This window comes from Onthophagus taurus, chromosome 8 (assembly GCF_036711975.1).
Source record: "Onthophagus taurus isolate NC chromosome 8, IU_Otau_3.0, whole genome shotgun sequence".
Classification (NCBI taxonomy): Eukaryota; Metazoa; Arthropoda; class Insecta; order Coleoptera; family Scarabaeidae; genus Onthophagus; species Onthophagus taurus.
The window spans coordinates 5,957,771-5,977,724 of NC_091973.1; the positions used below are offsets into that span (position 1 = coordinate 5,957,771).

Below are 19,954 nucleotides of genomic sequence, written 5' to 3' on the forward strand. Positions count from 1 at the left end.
ACAATTTTTGTCCCATGTATATAGGACCTGATTTTGTCTTGCATAACCGCACAAAGTCTGAGTAGAGGTTTTCTTTCCCACGCGTTTTATACGGGTGAACATCACCATACATCCTTAAGGAGTTCATGTTCTTCATCATTCAGGGATGGAATGATGAGTATAGACTGCGCAATAAAAGCATTTCTGCAATCATCACGATGTTATTCGCATTGTGAGCAGCTTCAGAGTATGGAATGAACAAATGCAAAGTAAGCACTTTTTACTACTTTTGGCGTTACAGTTATTGTAAGTCGCCTTAGGAGAAATATATTACGGTAGAGACCCAAAAACTTGGTTACATCGGGACAAGGAGCGTCAATCTGCCTCAATGTGAACGGAGCTCTGACAGTTTTATTTTCATTAAGCCAAAGCCAAGTGCATAGAATAACGAATACTATCAAAATAGCAATGGAAGAAAATAAAGTCTGCTCCGCCGTATTTTTGGATGTTGTTTAAATTACAAACTAGACCAAATACGTATAGTCAACTATTAAAATCATATCTTTCTGATCGATATTTTAGAGTAAAATATGAAAACGCTTATTCACCACTACATGAAATACGAGCCGGAGTTCCTCAAGGAAGTGTGCTTGGCCCAACACTGTGCTTACTCTACACATTCGACCTTCCTCAAGTACTAGAAACTTTAACAGATACATTCGCAGAGGTATCTGTCAGAGGCGATCATCCCAACATCGAGGCCATCCAGCTTCTCGACAACGAGGATGTCCTGCGTTACCTTCAGAGGATGAAGCCGTTCGATTTAGTGACCTAGTATCCTAGTCGATTCAAACAATAATACCCTAAACGTGTGCTCCGTGTATCGCAGTGTGTGCGTTTTTGTGTTTTGGTCATAAAACGGTAAAAATATGACAATATTTATTTATATTATGGGTAAAGCAGACTGGACCACTGGGAAAAGCTGCAAAACATTATCTAGTTTAATTTGGTGTTAAAAATAAGTAACTAATTAGTATGTATTTACTAGGTGTTATACAACAGGGCCGTTAAGTATTTTTTTTATTGGCTTATTCGAAAGTTTTTTAAAACTGATTGACCTTATATTTTTTAATTTTTGATTCTGAGGCTTAGTTTTTCCAGAAAAAAATAATAAAGTTTGAAACTACAGGGCGTGAACTCCAAAGTACGTCACTCAGATTTGAGCGTACGATTGGAGCGTATAAAAATCAATAAAATTCCTGGAGAGAGGCAATGCTACGAATCTTATGCGCTAGAAGAAAACAGGAGAAAATGTCATCTGGAGTCGGGGGTGGGGAATTTTAAACTTTTACATTAATTATTGCAAACGTTACTAATCCGTTTAATTTAATTTAGATTATCGATTTTTTGAAAGACGGTCTTTCTAATCGATTGACCTTAACGGTCCTTGCTATGCATAATAGAAAAAAAAAATTAAGCCATAGGCACCAATAATCAATACAAAGTGATTCTCAACCTATAGGCATAAACTTGAGGATTTATTCCTCATGAATGACTAATAGGTGAAAAAAGTTGTTGCAAAAGTTTTTTAGTTTCCGGTGAAATTTACTTTCAATGATGAATACATAAAACATTTTAAAATAATTGATTGAGGTCGGACGATCGAGGCGCTTCCATCGAAAAGTGTGGTGGAGCACCATCTTGAAGAAACCACATAGTTTGTCCAACATCAAGCGCAATATCTTCGAGCAGCCCCTGTAAATTATCGTGCATTAATCGATTATCCAGAATGAAAGGGCCAATAAGTAGATCGTTCACAATTCCAGCCTATAAATCAGAAACTCTTTCTTGAAAATGTGTTCGGCGAGTAATATGAGGATTCTCCACGGCCCAATAATGCGTTAACGTAAAATGTTATTAGTAAAGTTTGGGTTTCACTGGTAGTAAGGCTTATACACGTTGCACGTGATATGGATAGAGTTGGTTGTGCCTCAATATTCGCCAAATTGTGGATTGTTGCCATGTTGCTCTGCAAGTATCCTAGTACTTAGGCCAGACTGATCGTCTACTCGACATTAACAATGTGTAAAGGTCTAATTGCTCCTCCAAGCCTCGGTCGAATATTGCCATTTTTCCTACCACGTAGCACCGCACACAAAGGATTCACATGCCGGATTATATCTCTTTGGAAACCTTTCTGCATAGAGACCAGCCGCAAGTACAGAATTTTGTCGTGATTCCCCATATTTCGTATTCCCCGAGATTGTACACCATAATTTTTATAATGTTTAAATGTTATTAGTGTTATTACACAGTTTAAATGTTACAATGATACAAGCTTACTTAAACAACGGTTGTTAAAATTGCAATTGTTTATCACCATTGTAGTTTTAAGTAATTTCTGTGTATTCTTAATTCGAAAGTTAATTTCAAAAATATCTAGGAAATTAAAAAACTTATTCTAACATTTTTTTCAGTAATTAGTCATTAGGTTGAGATATAGGTTGAGAATATATTATATAGTCATATAGGTTTTGTTATTGCTCCTGTATAAGGAGCAATAACAACCTAGCTAACAAAATAGCGATAGTTAGCATAAAATATCAGTATGTTGCATATTGTATATATTAGAACCAACCAAGACCTTGAACTAGAATCATTCGGGTTTAGCCGTCTTGAGAAACGTGCGGCTAAACCCGAACGATTCTAGTTGTAGGTCTAGTGTTAGTTCCAGTTTTACACTATCATTAGAACTAACACTAGACCTACAACTAGAATCATTCGGGTTTAGCCGTCTTGAGAGACGTGCGGCTAAACCCGAATGATTCTAGTTCTAGGTGTAGTGTTAGTTCTAGTTTTACACTAGCAGTATCACTAAAACTAACACAAGACCTAGAACTAGAATGTTTCTAGGCAGCCGGGAACATATCGAATTTTCCTAGTGTAATATGTATAAGGGTAAGTGAATCCCAACCTAATGTAGGTACAGATAGGAACATTTGAACAACTTAGAAGTTTATTATAATCAAAAAAATATTTGATGACTTTATTATTTCTATAATTTTATTTGAAGTGTGCATAAAACTGACTAAATAGTTAAATAAGTTAAAATAGTAACGAGTTGTTATTATGTTAGAATATTAAGATAAATGTGTTGTTTTTTAACTAGAATATTATTTGACCTACAGGTATTTTTTTAGTTTGATATTATAAACAACTACTTTTATGTAAGACGCAATTTTAATTTCCAGATATTTGCGAATGATGTGTCGGATCTACGCATTACGTGGAATAGGTTGTTTGTTGCTTATTTACGTCGTGAGTAACTGCAAGGTTTAAAACATCTATATTTATGGTTGTTTATTAATGGTTGGTATTAGCTTCTAGGTATAGCAGCCAATTTGTTGCTCTTATAAAAATATTTTTATCAAAAGTTGAACGGATTTGCAATTGATTGTTTGAAATGATGTCTAGACTTTTATGATTTGCAAAAGTCCTTAAGGTGGTCAATCATAACAACGCAATTCCATAATGGAAATTATTTATTACAATATTGTCGATATCATTATCATCGTGTTTATAATTAAGTTGACTGTTTGTTTATTTATTCGCCATTTTGCGCCGTTGGCCCTGGTGAACAAAGAGCGAGGCTCGGGTTCGTCAATCTACGAAATAAAATTTATTTTTAGTTATTTTTTCTCGACCGGGCGTCGGGCGTTCAAATCCGGCGAAAACACAAGTGCATCGGCCTGGAGTCCATTCGCACATTGCATTGGGGGCCCATTTGGGGCTCCGCGCGATTCATCAAACTCTCCTGACTCATTTCGTTTCACGTTTGGGTCCGATGCCCGATAGACGACGCCGTTTTCGGCTCTTTACCTCCGCCGCTATTCTAATCAATACATTAATGTATAAATTAATTGAACCTAAATCATTATAAAAATTATATTGAGGTAGTCGAAACAAAGCGGTCGGCAAAAACAATTCCATCAGTTATCAATAATCACCAACCGCTGATGCCATAATACGTATTATGCGCCCGATAAACAAAATGTAAAAATAACATGTTTTTCTACATGTCAACAGCGTCGCGATGTTATTTCAATGACCTAACGCTGCGGTCGAAAAATACTCTCCTTTGTACTCTTTGTTTCTTTCATCTTCTTTTCTCACTTTTTTTATTACGCTCGCTTTCTTGTAATCATTGCAAAAACGTCGATTTCCTCAAACGTCTTTGATTACATAGTTACGCAATTAAGAATTCACGTGCTGTGTCAAAGTGCGGACGCGCCGTAAACAAACTAGTTGATGTTATAGAACGACTAAAACTATACCTACATTTCATAATAATTACTTAACAAACAACTTGACTTGTTGTGTATGTGTTTTTTTTTTATCAAATAGTCGCGCCGTCTGAGTCTGGACCGCAAACGTAATTAACGAATTGATAGTGCAAGTAAATTTTATTGTGGAAGGAAGTTTGACCTCAGCAATAAAAATTGTACTTTTATTTAAAATTTATTAATTTTTATTTGTTTACCAAAAAAAGTGTCGCAACAATGCTCAAATAACCGCGGTTTATATCAGTTCATGTGATAAAAAGCCAATGCACTTGGTGATGAACGACCTAAACCATCCGCAAAATAAATGCATTGTCCGTGCAAGGTCAAATTTGTTCATGGCGGCTTGACCGTGGAGGGTACAGACATGGCTGATTGTTATCGTCCCATCGGGTCGTGTTTATCAAATACAGTGTTTCACAGCTCACTTGCACGACAATCCATCGCTTCGGTCCTTAAATTATTTACATTAAGCGTGTTCGTTTGACTCAGCACGTTTGTAACAACTTATAACAACATATGATGTGTCCTCTATAAACTGTTTAAAAATTTATCAATCTTAACAAACACATTTCACAGTCTATTTGAATTATTATTCAAAGCAATAAACGCAACAAACTTGCAAATTATAAACTATATATGTTGTTGTACATAACTATAAGCAAAACATAAATAGTCAATAATATCTATAAATCTCATTGTGTAAAAAAAATAAATAACAATGTATTTTCTGGGAAACCATATATGCAACTTATCTCAATTTTTTTTAATAATTAAGAGTCAGAACAACAAAGTAGCGTGGATTAGCGCAGATGGCAGTTCTCCCTTCCAAACCACAATGGTCGAGCACATGTGCGTTTGCACGTGTTTTCACTATCTAAGCAACCACCTGTTTTGGGCAAAATCTGGTGAAGTCACTCAAAACTTTTTCTTATCTCTCTTTTAGCCAACAAATCAAATTTAAATATCTATCATTTTATGACATCATAGAAAAATCTTAAATTATTGAGAGTTATGTTACAGTGACACAGAAAAGTACACATACACCCTGGTAAAACTCCATTTTGAGTAATTTATACATGTTAAAAGTAAAACATACACAGAAAAGTATAAATACACCTAATTATATTTATTAGCAGGACCCCAAAAACATAGTATTAATATTTGGTGGGGAAGAAGATACCAACTTTTTTGTGGTTTCCACTGAAATTCTCTTCTATTCCTCAATTATTATGTTTTTGAGGTCCTGTTTATTTTTTATGTCCATTTTTCGAATTCGACGTCCTAATTAGGCGATTGAGGTGGGGAATACACCTCAATCGCAATACACAATACTTGTATGAGAAATCGTTTATCTTCACTTCGCCGAGGTCGCTTGCGGGCGAGGCGCTAGATTTGATATCACATCGTCATAAAATTAGTTGAGTTGAGGTTCGTGTTGATAATGTATCAATCCCAGTGCCTCCCCCGCAAGCGACCTCGGTGAAGTGACGATAAACGATTTCTCATACAAGTATTGTGTGCTTAGTTTACTTTCTAAGACATCAAGAAAACGATTTCATCTAATATCGCCGAGGTCGCTTGCGAGCGTGGCGCTGCATTTAACATCATAGCTCCTAAATATAAAATTTCATTGAATTAAGGTTTGTGTTCATAAAGTATCAGACCCAGCGCCTCGCCCGCAAGCGACCTCGGCGAAGTGATGTCTTGGAAAGTAAATTAAGCACACAATACTTGTATGAGAAATCGTTTATCTTCACTTCGCCGAGGTCGCTTGCGGGCGAGGCGCTAGATTTGATATCACATCGTCATAAAATTAGTTGAGTTGAGGTTCGTGTTGATAATGTATCAATCCCAGCGCCTCGGCCAAGACATCAAGAGAACGATTTCATCTTGCTATACAGGCAGACTATACTAGGCAGACGATACGGTCTTGCTATTCAAAAATATATCTTGGCCTAACTTATTTTCATTGGCCACTGCTGATTTGAGAATTTTGCGAAGATGGCTTTCAAGCAATAAACTAACCCTTAACTTAGCAAAAACGAACTTTATAACCTTCTTTACATACAATAGTATACAACTGTCAGTGGACGGTATTGTGATGCATGCTGATTCATGTCAGTCAATGTTGCCATTGTCCAAAGATTCATAAAGTAAGGTCTGTAAGATATCTTGGTGTGACACTGGACCAGAATTGTAGGTGGGATGAGCACGTCGACAATGTCTGTAAAAAATTAAGGTCGATGATTTTTAAAATCATACTATTTTGCGATGGCTGAATTAGTTATGAGCTATGGTATTATTGGTTGGGGAGGAGCTTCAAACATTTACATTGACAAAATATATACATTGCAAAAGCTAATATTAAAAGTTCTTCTTAATGTGGGTGTGAGGTTCCCCTCGAATGAAGTCTTCCAGAAATCGAATGTCATGTCAGTATACATAATTTATATTCAATCTATTCTACAGTATGTATTAAAATCAAAGACCACTATGCGGAGTGTTGATCATGGGCACCATACTAACCACTCACAATTCTGTTCGACAGAATTAGTGGTGTGTTCTCAGTTTACGGACGGTCAACATGGTTGAGGTATAATTGCCTCATAATTTGACTATGTGAATGCTGGGATATTACCTTTAATATTGTTTCCTTAATTATTTAGTTATACTTATTTGTTTGATTTAAACTATTTTGAATTAGTGAATTTCTTTTTATTTTGATGTGTATTATAAGGAAAACAATAAAGGTTATTATTATTATTTAATATCGCCGAGGTCGCTTGCGGGCGAGGCGCTGGATTTAATATCATAGCTATTAAATACAAAATTTCATTGAATTAAGGTTTGTGTCCATAAAGTATTAGACCCAGCGCCTCGCCCGCAAGCGACCTCGGTGAAGTAATGTCTTGGAAAGTAAACTAAGTACACAATACTTGTATGAGAAATCGTTTATCTTCACTTCACCGAAGTCTAGCGAAGTCTAGCGCCTCGCCCGCAAGCGACCTCGGCGAAATGAAGATAAACGATTTCTCATTCAAGTATTGTATATCTACATTACTTTCTAAGACATCAAGAGAACGATTTACCTAAGTATCAGACCCAGCGCCTAGCCCGCAAGCGACCTCGGCTAAGTGAAGATAAACGATTTCTTAACGATGTCTTGTAAATTAAACCTAAGAGTATAAGTTTCAAACGCAATATTTTCCAAAATTATTGTTAATTCTTCAATTTCAAGTATTATACTTAATACTAATTCATTTAATAAACATTTTATACTTCTAATTTCCATAAATTATTCAAAACGGTGTGTTATGGGGGTGTACGTATACTTTTCTGTGTCACACTCTTAGAATCTGATCTGTTTATTCTCACACAAAAAACCAAAAATATTGAGACCAAAATCCCCTAGAAGACGGAAAGTGTAAACCTTTCACTTTTCTCTTTCTGTAAATTCTGTGATTTTTTATTTCAATCACTATATATTACTATGATTAACTGGTATGGTGATGTGGCAAATATATTAAAAAAATGATTAATGTAATATGTTATTGAAAAGTAGTAAAAATTGTTTTATGGTAAAATAGTTGTAGTAAAAGTGTGGTGTTATTAAAAAAAAGCTGACGGTAGTAAAAAAAAAGAGATATGTATGGTTGACGTGGAAGAAGTGGCGAATAAGAAGAAAGTAGAGAGACTAATTGCGGTTGAAAAGAGTGGTCTACCGGTACTCTCTCCGCGAGTTAACCCTGTTTAGCGATTTCATTTTTATCAGGGAATGCAAGAGTTGGTGAGTAGCAGGCAGGTTCGATCTGCTAGCGCATAGAGCGTTCCGAAAGTCGCCTCTGAAACGGGGACACAAACACATTATGCCCTGGTAATCTCACGTAACTACATATTACTCCGGCCGCATTTCCTTTTTGACGTCCTTTCTCTGCTTTCATCGTTCTACCACTACTTCGAGCCGTGGCCTACTACGGTCGACCATCGAAGTGGGTCACTATCGCAAAGCCGAGTCCCACCATTGCTATTGCTGCATTTTGCTCGTTCACTATGACCGTGCTGTACTAAGTGCTTGCAACGCACAGTCGACTGCTCGGACTTCGCGGATCCACGCGTGTTTTATGTGTTTGTGGGCTCGTTCTTCGCCGGCGGTCATCATTGCATCACTACAGGGCATCCGCAGGTCTTCGGGACCTCTTTACGTTCCCGCAATGCACCCCGAAAACGGATTAATTTTTTCACCACCACCCGGTATGTACTTAAAAAAAAGTAAATCCCTCTTCCTTTGCACACATCTTGTAATGAATCTTTTCGTAATGATCATTTAGAATAGCCGAGAACCAAATCTCTCGAGAACTTAAAAGTTTTCCTCTCATGGAAAGTTCTCGGCCGAACTTAATAAAGAAAGAAAGTCGGATCCTTGGTTATTTTTAAAAATGTGCAACGTGCACGCCGGATTCTATAGGGTCATCGGAAAGCCGAGGACGAAAAACGACGAAATATCGAGGTTAATGGCGAAAATACGCTCCTCGGTATCCTATTTTTACCGGACTCCCAAAAAGAACCCTCCAACTCTAGACGGAGACTTGCAGATTTTCTGCTTATATTTAGAACAAGTTAGGCATTTGCTTGAATCAATATCGCCGCTCTTGACACAGAATAGGCCAGACTCTAGACCTAGACAACGTTCGGCTAATTTTAGCCAGCGCACTTTCAATGGAAAGTGAACTATATACAGGGTGGACACTTTCTCTTTATTCAATTATTCTATTTTCTTATTTAATTTTACCTTATTTTATTAATTAGTTTAATCAAAAATGCAAATTTTGATATATATATAATTAATTTCTAATAATTGTTATTTTATTATACAGGATGGATAATAGAAAAAAAAAATTAAAAAAAGATTATGATTCACACTCGTTACTCACGATTAACGATCATTGTTCTTCCTATATCTCTAATATAATTGCCTTCTCTTAACGTTTTATGCATCATCCGTTATTATCAACGATAACACGTCATACGGATTTATATGTTAAAATCGATTAAATTTGTTAATGACTAAACTTGAGTGAGAGAAAGAAAATCTAAAAATGGATGTCACTTAGATGACTTTTCGGTCTTTTATCGCGGTTTGCGATGATATAAGTGCATCGACCTTCGCGTTTAACTCGAAAACAAATTATTATTTGTTAAAATGTAATCGGTAATAATTTGTGAGGAGCATGAAATCTTTTTAACGTTTTTAAATGATTTTTAGAAAACAAAAATGCTACAAGAAATAAATATATAAAAACAAATCTATGTAATGGCCTTGGTTATAAGGCCGGTAAGTAACGTTTACGTATAATGAGAGAATTAAATCTTAGGATGAGTCATCTTTTGATAACTAATTGGCCGCTTATGCAATATTACGAAAGATTGATTCACCGGGTAAATTTTGTATCTAATTCTAGCAACGGACGATTGACGATAATTTCTGGAATTGTTTTTCCCGGCTTTCTATCTGATAACGTACACATTTTTTTGTACAGAATTAGTAGCTCTGTCACTTCCTTTATGTGTTCTAAAGATAAGGCCTTATCTGCGTATTGTTTTGAATCTATTATACACTTAACTCCTCAAATAATTACATTCCAGTTATGCAATACATTTTATTTATTGATTTTTTTTTCTACGCCTCGACAAAAGGTTTATTGACGTATACGCAATTCATCTGATAAAGTCCCCATTTTCGCCTCATTTCAAGTATATTCTGATTGTTCCTTTACTTTTTAAATGGAAAAAGTAATCGCAAATATTTAATAAGAAAAAGATTTAAATAAAAATGGGACATTCTCTCGAAATAGAACGTTCATCTCAATAATGTTTATTTAAAAATAGAAAATCGAGAATAGACGGGAGGAAAACTGAAAGTGGGAAATTTCGTCGATGCCTCTGACCTAGAAAAGTACAGGGTCACCTTTGTAACGTTCAAAACGAGGTTAGTAGATTCAGATTACGTTAACTGAATCTCTCTTCGTAACATTCAACAATTCTCATTATATTAATTTATATAAATTAATTTGATAAAAACTTTTTTCTTATGAAATCTAAATTTGCTGATTTCTATCTATTATATTATACGGGGTACTTGAAATTAAAAACAAAACTTAAAACGAAACAAAGGAGGGTATAAATGCGTTTCCCAGAAATATGTCTACTCGTAGCACGACAACCAATAACTTTAAGTAGATGGCCTTTAGATTGACGCACACACAAATGTAGCCACGCTCTTACAAAGAAACATAAATATCATTACGAACGCTTCCAATTTCGAAATCATACCTACTCTTAATAATTATTATTTTATGTTTCTAAAATTTATATATTTGTGTATCTTTAACGGTGTTAAAGTTTCTAAAATTAACGTCCTCAATAAGAGCGGAACTTTCTTTTAGAATCGACCGGAATAAGAAAGTGCGTGACGTAGGCAGATTTCTAAGTCGCGGATCTAACCGGACCTCTCTACAAGTAAATATTGTGTAGTTTCTGTTGTGTCCTGCGGGAACCTGCGAGTTCTCGAATCTTCAAGTTCATTGTCTCTTACATAAACGGGCGATTATTACGGAAACTTTCTCTGTGGCCACTCGTTACCGTGACTTTGAACGTGTAGAATGTCAAGTTTGACGACATCTCGAATACTAATTTGTTTTCTTATTTACAATTAGTTATACCGAATTCCTACATTTTTATTTTAATTAAATATTGAGATGATTATTTTGCAATAGAATGTAGAAAAAGAATGGCATAACAGGCGATTAGAAAATAAAGTGGTGGGAGATGGCCGTAACCAAGACCTACTTTTCTAATAACGCTTATTATTCTTTAACGTTTTCGTCGGAGAAAGCAGACAAAGAAAGTCGTCGCGCCATCGCCAATTAAGTATTGTCTTTTTTCGCGTACCTATCCTTTGTTTGATTTTATTTTCTCCGACGTCGGTGCATAACGCGTTTACGGGTACATTATGAAATCCGTTATCTACATTATGTCCTTTTTTATGGAACGCTGAAGGTAACAAAGGCGAAATAAGTTGACAACAACAGATTATCCGGTCGTTATCGCTGATAAGGACAATTGCAAAAACAAATATTCAATCGCGTAATAAAAGTTATTGTCAAACGCGTTTTCTTTGTTACCATCTCAAACGGAATTTAACCCAAAAGTAACCTTGTTTTCAAACATAAGCCTCAAAATAGAATCTACTAAATTTTCGGAAAAACTGTTTTTTATAAACGACCTCCGACCACGTGCGACGAGATAAAGCAATAATGATCCAACGTTGCGATAGGTTAGTATTTTTTGCTGATTATTTTATAACGTCCCAAAATAAATTTTAAACTCTATATTGCGTCTCAGAACGATAACGAAATAACCTTCGCCGAATAAGTGTCCTTCCCGTATCATCCAAAAGTTGATACATTCCGTTTTAATAACAACATTTAGCACTTTGATACAGGAAGTTATACAATCATACTATCCAATCAAACCAATTAAATTTACTACGCATATTTACAATTACAAAAATAACCATTTTCTCATACACATTTTAATCATAACAAAATATTATAACATTACAAACATTCTTCAATCAATACTTTCACAAATATTAATTATCAACAACTCTAACAGATAATCAAAAACGTATGATTGTCATACTTGTACAACAAGTACCTGCCTAGTGTATGCCTCAATTAGTTTTCTTAGACGCTAATAATTTTATTTTCTTCGCTAGCAAAAAACTAATTCATAAGATTTTTGACCTCTTCATTTGAAGTAAAGGTGTTAAAATTTGTCCAGTTGATGACATTTGCGACCGAAATTTTACACATCGGATAATTTTTTCTTCCAAAACTGTTGCTTTTCACTCAGCGTGCGTGGGTGATTGTTCCGTTAAAATCTCGTCTTGATTTATTCTTTGGTATTGGCAAGAGAAATTCAATATTCCTGTATAAATATATTTAAATATACATAAATATATATAAATATATATTAAATATATAAAATATGTATAAATATATATAAAATATATACAAATAAATATAAAATATATATAAATATATAAAATATGTATAAATATATATAAAATATATATAAATATACATAAAATATATATAAATATATAAAATATTTATAAATATATATAAAATATGTATAAATATATATAAAATATGTATAAATATATATAAAATATATACAAATATATATAAAATATATATAAATATATAAAATATGTATAAATATATATAAAAAATATATAAATATATATAAAATATATATAAATATATAAAATATATATAAATATATAAAATATATAAAATATGTATAAATATATATAAAATATATATAAATATATAAAATATGTATAAATATATATAAAATATATATAAATATATAAAATATGTATAAATATATATAAAATATATATAAACATATATAAAACATATATATAAACATATATAAAATATATATATATTTATATATAGATGAAATTGCAAACTGTTTTCTTAAAAAATTTAAAGTTTATTTTATTTACGAATATTATTTATATATGTCTTTATGAGTAAAATGACGTAGTGATGTATTGATATTAACAACGATTAAAATTTGTATATAATATAAAAAATGATATTTATTTAATTTATTTTGGCATCGCGACGCATCTAACGACGTCCAGATCCCAACACCGTTCAATAATTTATTTCTTTATACATGAATATACATAGATTTCGTCATTCACTCTGCGTGTCGATCCACGTGAAGTATTCATAATCAGAAGGAGTCGATTTTGTGCGTTTTTAAAATATATCTTCCATTAATCAAAGGAGTGATGTAAGTTTCGATTGATACTTTTGATTTTCTGAAATGATTCTTTGTATTATATAAAAAATTTTAATATTTATATCTTAAAATTTGAAAGCAACGAAATTAACCGTTTAAAGTGAAAGCATGTAACGAGATGAATAAAAAAAAATCATAAAACATGGTGGATGAATTTCACTTAATTTTAAGTTTTAGTTAATTTATAAAAAAAGTAAGTCGACGCGAAAACATTTTGCAACCTTATCCCTATACGATAATAAAATTTCAATTCGAGATATAACAACGCGTCTAAATAGCATTTGTTTAACCGGACAATTGCGTTTTCGTTTTTGTTTAAACCCGTTCAGACGCGCAACAAGCCGCCCAATATCTAAATCGTTTATTTATTTATTGCGTCTGGACGCGAGATAACAACTCAGTATGTATAACATAAATGACAAAAGTCTTTGTCGTCGTGCAAAACGAAAATATGTTTTTCAAGCGCGCATTTTATCAAAACAATTACTTTATAATACCTAGTATATGCAACATTACATTTTTATTTAATATCATTAAACGATGTCTCAATTGTAAGTTAAAAAATAAAGTAAGTTAAATTATAATTCGATACGTTAATTAATTAAAATTAACAAAATCAATGAATCGAAGCAACAGCTATGCTTGTAACATCTTCAACATATTAAATATTAGATAGACAATCGATTTCAAAATCGGTTACTAAATGTATTTGGTAACCTCATTTTATGCTTGACGGTCCTGATTGTAGCACCTCGGCTATTTTGTATATAGGTATGTATATATTAAACCTGCTACACGCAATAAGATTGTTTTGGTTCAAGAGTTCTGCAATATATATAAGCAGAAATACTCAGAACTGATAATATGTCTTGGAAGTAATAAGTGTTAGATACACAATCGGTTATAAAACCGGTTAGTCAAAGTATTTTATACGAGGCTACTTGAGACCGAGGCGCTATATTTAAAACCTGCAACATTCATTATATCTTGAAGATATTAAAAACAACTTCAATTATATATATATAAAAAAATATACAGGGTGGTTCAGTTTTTAATCGCGAAATTTTACTAGGACGTAGTACTTGCCAAAATAACACAAGTTTTTTATATAAACATAGGGTCGCAACTCCTTTGTTTTCGAGCTATGAGCTGTCAAAGTTGAGCCAAAAATTGACATTTTATCTTTTATTTCGGGTATAAGTAAACCGTAGAATTTGAAATTTTGTATGTATGTACTACTGGTTAATACCTTATTTTCAACCATACCTTATACTTCCCTAGCGCCCTCTAAGGGGATGAAATTCACAAAAATTCACCAACCTTAAAGATGATTGTACTGTAAAGCGCTGATATTATTAATAAAAAAAATTTCTTTATAGCTGGCTATGGAAGTTATGCACTTACTAGGATCTAGTACTAACTAAATAACACTAATTAATTGTGATTTTCATAAGAAAAATCATAAATAAAATGGATGTCTGTCTGAACAAATTATGTTGTTTTAAACAATATTAAAAAATTGATATTCTTGCTTAATAACAGTCAAAAATTATTAATAATCATCAACAATTATGAGGATAACAACCCATATTTTTTTATGTTAATAAAATAATAATAATATAAATAATAATCTCTTAGTGTTAAAAGGTTCTTATAAAAAAAATCAAGGTGGTGAATTTCATCACTTTAAAGGGCGCTAGGGAAGCGACCCTATGTTTATATAAAAAACTTGTGTTATTTTGGCAAGTACTAAGTCCTAGTAAAATTTCCCGACTAAAAACTGAACCACGCTGTATAAATATATATAAATATATAAAATATGTATAAATATATATAAAATATATATAAATATCTATAAAATATATATAAATATATATAAAACATATAAATATATAAAATATGTATAAATGTATATAAAATATATATAAATATATGAAATATGTATAAATATATGTAATATATATATAGAATATGTATAAATATATATAAAACATATAAATATATAAAATATGTATAAATATATGTAATATATATATATAAAATATATATAAAATATGTATAAATATATATAAAATATATAAAAATATATATAAACTTATATAAAATATATATATATATTTATATATAGATGAAATTGCAAACTGTTTTCTTAAAAAATTTAAAGTTTATTTTATTTACGAATATTGTTTATGTCTTTATGAGTAAAGTGACGTAGTGATGTATTGATATTAATAATGATTAAAATTTGTATATAATATAAAAAAAGATATTTATTTAATTTATTGTGGCGTCGCGACGCATCTAACGACGTCCAGATCACAACACCGTTGATATTACGTAACCCGAAGGTGACCTGTCAGGGCTCTGATTGGTGACTCACAGAGGGTGTTGTCCTCGCCCCCCCTTCTCCCGTTGTGACCGCCGACGTCGGCTTCCCCACCACGTCGTCGCGACGCGCCGAACCGACTACACGCGGTATATGCCAACTGAAATCAGTAGTTTTCGAACTGCGCGAGTGAGCGGAATTGCTAAAGTAATTGAACGGAATTATATATACATTTTTTCTAAATAAAGTGCGAAGGAATTGTTGTCGCGTATCCGTCAAGATAAAATATTGTTTATTTTCGACGAATTTGTTAGAAAATTAACAAACGCAAAACTGTTTTCTGGAAAGGAAGTTGTTATTGCCGGTACGTTTTAATATTTTTTTATTGTTGGAAAAATCAAAAAAAAATTTTTTTTCAAAATTTTTTCTAAAACCCAGTTTGAGTTAAAAAAAAGTTGCTTATACACTTATTTGACTTTATTTAATTATTTTTTAATAGTTTGCAAACGAAATTTTTTTTTTGTTTACTTGGGCCGTATGCAAACTCGTAAGAGATTTGAAATAGGAACAAAGAGGGGGATTTTGTAACGCGAATTATGTAATAATGCGGCGAGATACAAGAGGTGAACTAGAATCCCACTACCCTACTTAAGCTCGGTTGCCTCACGTTATTCGGTGTTAACACTCTTCGGCCAAGCGTAGAACGCGAAGACCTCTTCAGCTCACTATTCGTACCAACCACATAGTTATAATATAAAGAGAGAATCGTCCGAGTGAATCACACTAAAAAGAGAAAAACAATATACTTATTAAATGCAATTCTTTGTTTGACGATGATCGTTTTCGAGAAATCCGGTGGCTATTATTAAACGTAATCGTGATACGTAATGGGAAGTTCCCGAAAACTGTTTTTCCGCGAATCTTTTGTAACATATTTAGTGTCTAGCAACATGGTTTTCTCTGTTGTATACCGTTCGTTTTGATCATTCTTGCGGAACGGAGTCCGTCGAAATTGCGTAATACCGCCGCGGCGCCTTATCGCGTCTATTAAATAGAGCGACACCTACGCGATCGAAAATTTCGAAAAATGCGCGTCGAATTGGAGCGGGGTCACGCGAAACGACGCATTTTATAAAGAGAAGTGGCCTTATTTATAGACGAATTTCGTAACATTATTTTGGAACGCGTCCCTAAGACGCGTCACACATCGCGCGCGGTGACGTAGCTCAACAATAAAAGAAAGCAACTCTTCTTTCTTTTATTTATTTATTTATTTTTTTTAATGACGCATACGGGTCAAAGGCAGGTGATTATTCGACCTTCACTTGGCGCGCGGGAAAAACCAGTCCAAACCTTTTTGTTCCTGTTCGCACGAACTCTTCTCCTCTTTCTTACATGTCTGACTGAACTTCTTTTCTAAATAAATTTTTTAAATTTTTTCTAGATGTTCTAAAGCAACGTATGATGGTTGCCGAAATCGTGGGACGTGGACAAAGTGGATCCCCTGTAAACGGTGAACTACCACTGTTGAACTCCAGCATGCCTTCAAGTCACGGAAGGGACGCCCTTCTAGCCAGCCCATCGCCAAACGGAGATGCCTATCAACAAACGTACGGTATTGGCTCTCATCTGAAACAGAAGGAAATCCTTCCTCAGCGGAAACAACGCGAATTCACCCCGGAAAATAAAAAAGATGATAGCTACTGGGACCGGCGTCGTCGCAATAACGAAGCAGCAAAGAGATCTCGCGAGAAACGTCGCTTCAACGATATGGTCCTCGAACAAAGGGTTCTTGAACTGACCAACGAAAACGCAATCCTTAAAGCCCAACTTGAGACCATCCGTGAAGAATTTGGTATTTGCGGCGAGAAGATCGTTTGTCCAGAAAAGGTTCTCGCCAGCCTCCCGAACAAAGACCAAGTGCTCACTTACACTAAACGTCAGAAGTTGACCCATCCGGCGTTCTTTAGCTCACCAAGTCCAATCCCGACACCGGTTATACATCAACCAGTGTTAACTTCGCCTCCACCTCAACCGATCTCTCTCCCTCAAGTTCACCCAACCATCCACCATGAACCTCCGTACAGAGAACTTGAATACCATCCACAATTTTCCAGTTTCCCGCCTTATCATCATCCACAATCACACTCCCCAACGCCGTACGATAGTGGAAATAATGCCCTCAACCTCTCAAGATCCAGATCTAGAGGAAGACAATCCCCATACGAAGTGTCCAGCAATTCAGGAGATGAAAGCACACCTCTCGCCCTCACAACGTCCGAATTAAACAACAGTTTACCGTTGAAACTTCGTCACAAGGTCCACTTAGGTGACAAAGACGCGGCGAGTGCGCTTTTATCCCTGCAAAACATTAAACAAGAACCTGGACCGAGATCGAGCCCACCGTGGGACGCCGAAGGTTCAAGTGACGAAAGGGATTCCGGGATTTCCCTTGGGGGCGAATGGACGACAGCAACCGCAGCAGCCGCCACCCTTCAAACGCTTCAGAAACAATCCCAGTTAAGCCTGCGAGAACACACGGCCTCCGAACTGGAGCGCATCTCCTCGGAGGTGGCCATACTCAAGTCCATCATTAATAAGGACCAGAAAGAGATGGTTTCTAACCAGCAGTGAACGCGACGCACGGTGATAAATATGTCTTTGTGATTTGGTCAGCCGGTACCTGGATGGAAGGATGTGGACATATCGTTTTTACCCCCCTCGCTGACGTGTGCCGGTCATCATGTACCAGCTATTTATTGTGTTTAGGTTTTAAGTATTTATTTCTAAGGTCGCATTCTATTTCGCCTATGAACGGAGACGATATATTGCACAATTTATGGCCGCTTTTACATCCTATTAGCCGTTATTTTCTATGTAACAATTATCGTAACTGTTTCTTGGCTAGCTTTAGTGTCCCTTCACGATCAAAACTTGTAATCATCATCACCGACATCGCCGCGCCGATTTGTTATAGAAATTAACGTACCTATTTATTTCTCTTAGCTGGAAACGTGTGATTTTTTATTGTATTTATCTTCAAATACTTCTTATTTATGTATAAAGTGTATGTAATTTTTTTTGTTAACTGCTGCTGGTCAATCTCAGCGTATATGTTATCTCATATCGTATAATATTAAGGTATACAACATTTGCTGGAATATGTATTTTAAACGTCAGATGTAAAAAAACTCGTCACTCGCAATTTCGGCCCGCTCCGTTTTCGCGTTATTTTTTTCGTCGAAGAACGAAAACGCGCCACGGAACGGAAGTAACCTTTTTTACAAAGCGAACGAGATTATCAGAAAATCATTTACCGTAATTTTACCTTTTCGACCTGTAAATTATTACTCCAGCGTACTACTTTTAGTATGATAAAGAAAATATTCGTATATATTTTCATATTACCATTAAATGTATCCTACTTATTTCTTGAATAAAGATTTACATCATTTTATAACTTGGGAATTGTTTTTCCTTATTATTTTTTGTTTTTCCATTTCTCGGTGTGACGCATACATAAACACGGTAAGTAAGAAATAATTAAAAATAAAACGATAATTTTTTTATCAATATGTGGTAAAAATTGTGTCGTCATACTTATTTTTTAAATCCCGTTTAATTTATTTATATAATCTAAAATCATCATTTTTATGAAAATTACTAAGACGGAAAATATGGTCAAACAGAAATTGTTGAAAAACAAAACATTAAATGCTTCATTGTTATATTGCGTCAGTATTGAAGCGAGATGGAAGTAATCGTGTTGTTCGACACACGTACAAACAGGCGTCTGCGTAAATATTTTCAAATTCCGTTCAAAACTCTGAACTCTAACCGCGTCCGGCTGCGGGAAGGTGAAACGCAAACTAATTTGTGTCCGATAATAAAAGGGGTTGGTTGTAACAAAACAGTGCCAAATTAGACATGTATTTCATTTGGCACTACTCCATTCAATTATTTCTTGTTTCATCAGCGTTACGTTGTTCGTTCTTCACTTACAAAAAAAAAAGAAATATTGTTTAACCGTTTACGAAACCGATTAACACAAACGTTTCGTTTTTGTAATAAAGCCTCACAATTACGTTCATTCGAATAAAAAAAGACTTCGTAATTCATTTACGATAACTTTATTATATATTAATTAGTAATTTATTCTTATTCACTCTACAAAATAATAAAAAAAAATAAAATAAAATGTTATAATTTTTTTTGTAAATAAATAATTGTCGCGCCGGACGTTGGTTTGATATTCCGCGATTAATGTTTGCCGTAAATACGGCTTAACGTCCTTCGTAGAAGGTTAACGGTTCGTCGACTTCGCGGTTGCAGTTTGGCGTCTCAGATTTTTTTTCGGAAACGACTGCCACAGATTTTTTGGCAACCGGGCGACCACGGTGGACGAAAACGAGCGTCGAACGCA

General features: G+C 34.2%; 1 protein-coding gene across 2 annotated transcripts; it reads left to right on the plus strand.

The window, feature by feature from the left end:
• The first annotated feature begins 8,361 nt into the window (after nt 1-8,361).
• LOC111425210 (nuclear factor interleukin-3-regulated vrille) lies at nt 8,362-18,991 on the plus strand. 2 transcript variants are annotated; one of them, XM_023059094.2, is made up of 2 exons: nt 8,362-8,573; nt 16,976-18,991. In XM_023059094.2, exons 1-2 carry the CDS (start codon nt 8,444-8,446, stop codon nt 18,163-18,165), a joined length of 1,320 nt encoding a protein of 439 aa, XP_022914862.1. In that variant the 5' UTR covers nt 8,362-8,443; the 3' UTR covers nt 18,166-18,991. The 2 variants fall into 2 exon arrangements, with proteins under 2 accessions (XP_022914862.1, XP_022914863.1); XM_023059095.2 differs by lacking the exon at nt 8,362-8,573 and adding an exon at nt 15,703-15,895.
• The last annotated feature ends 963 nt before the right edge of the window (nt 18,992-19,954 follow it).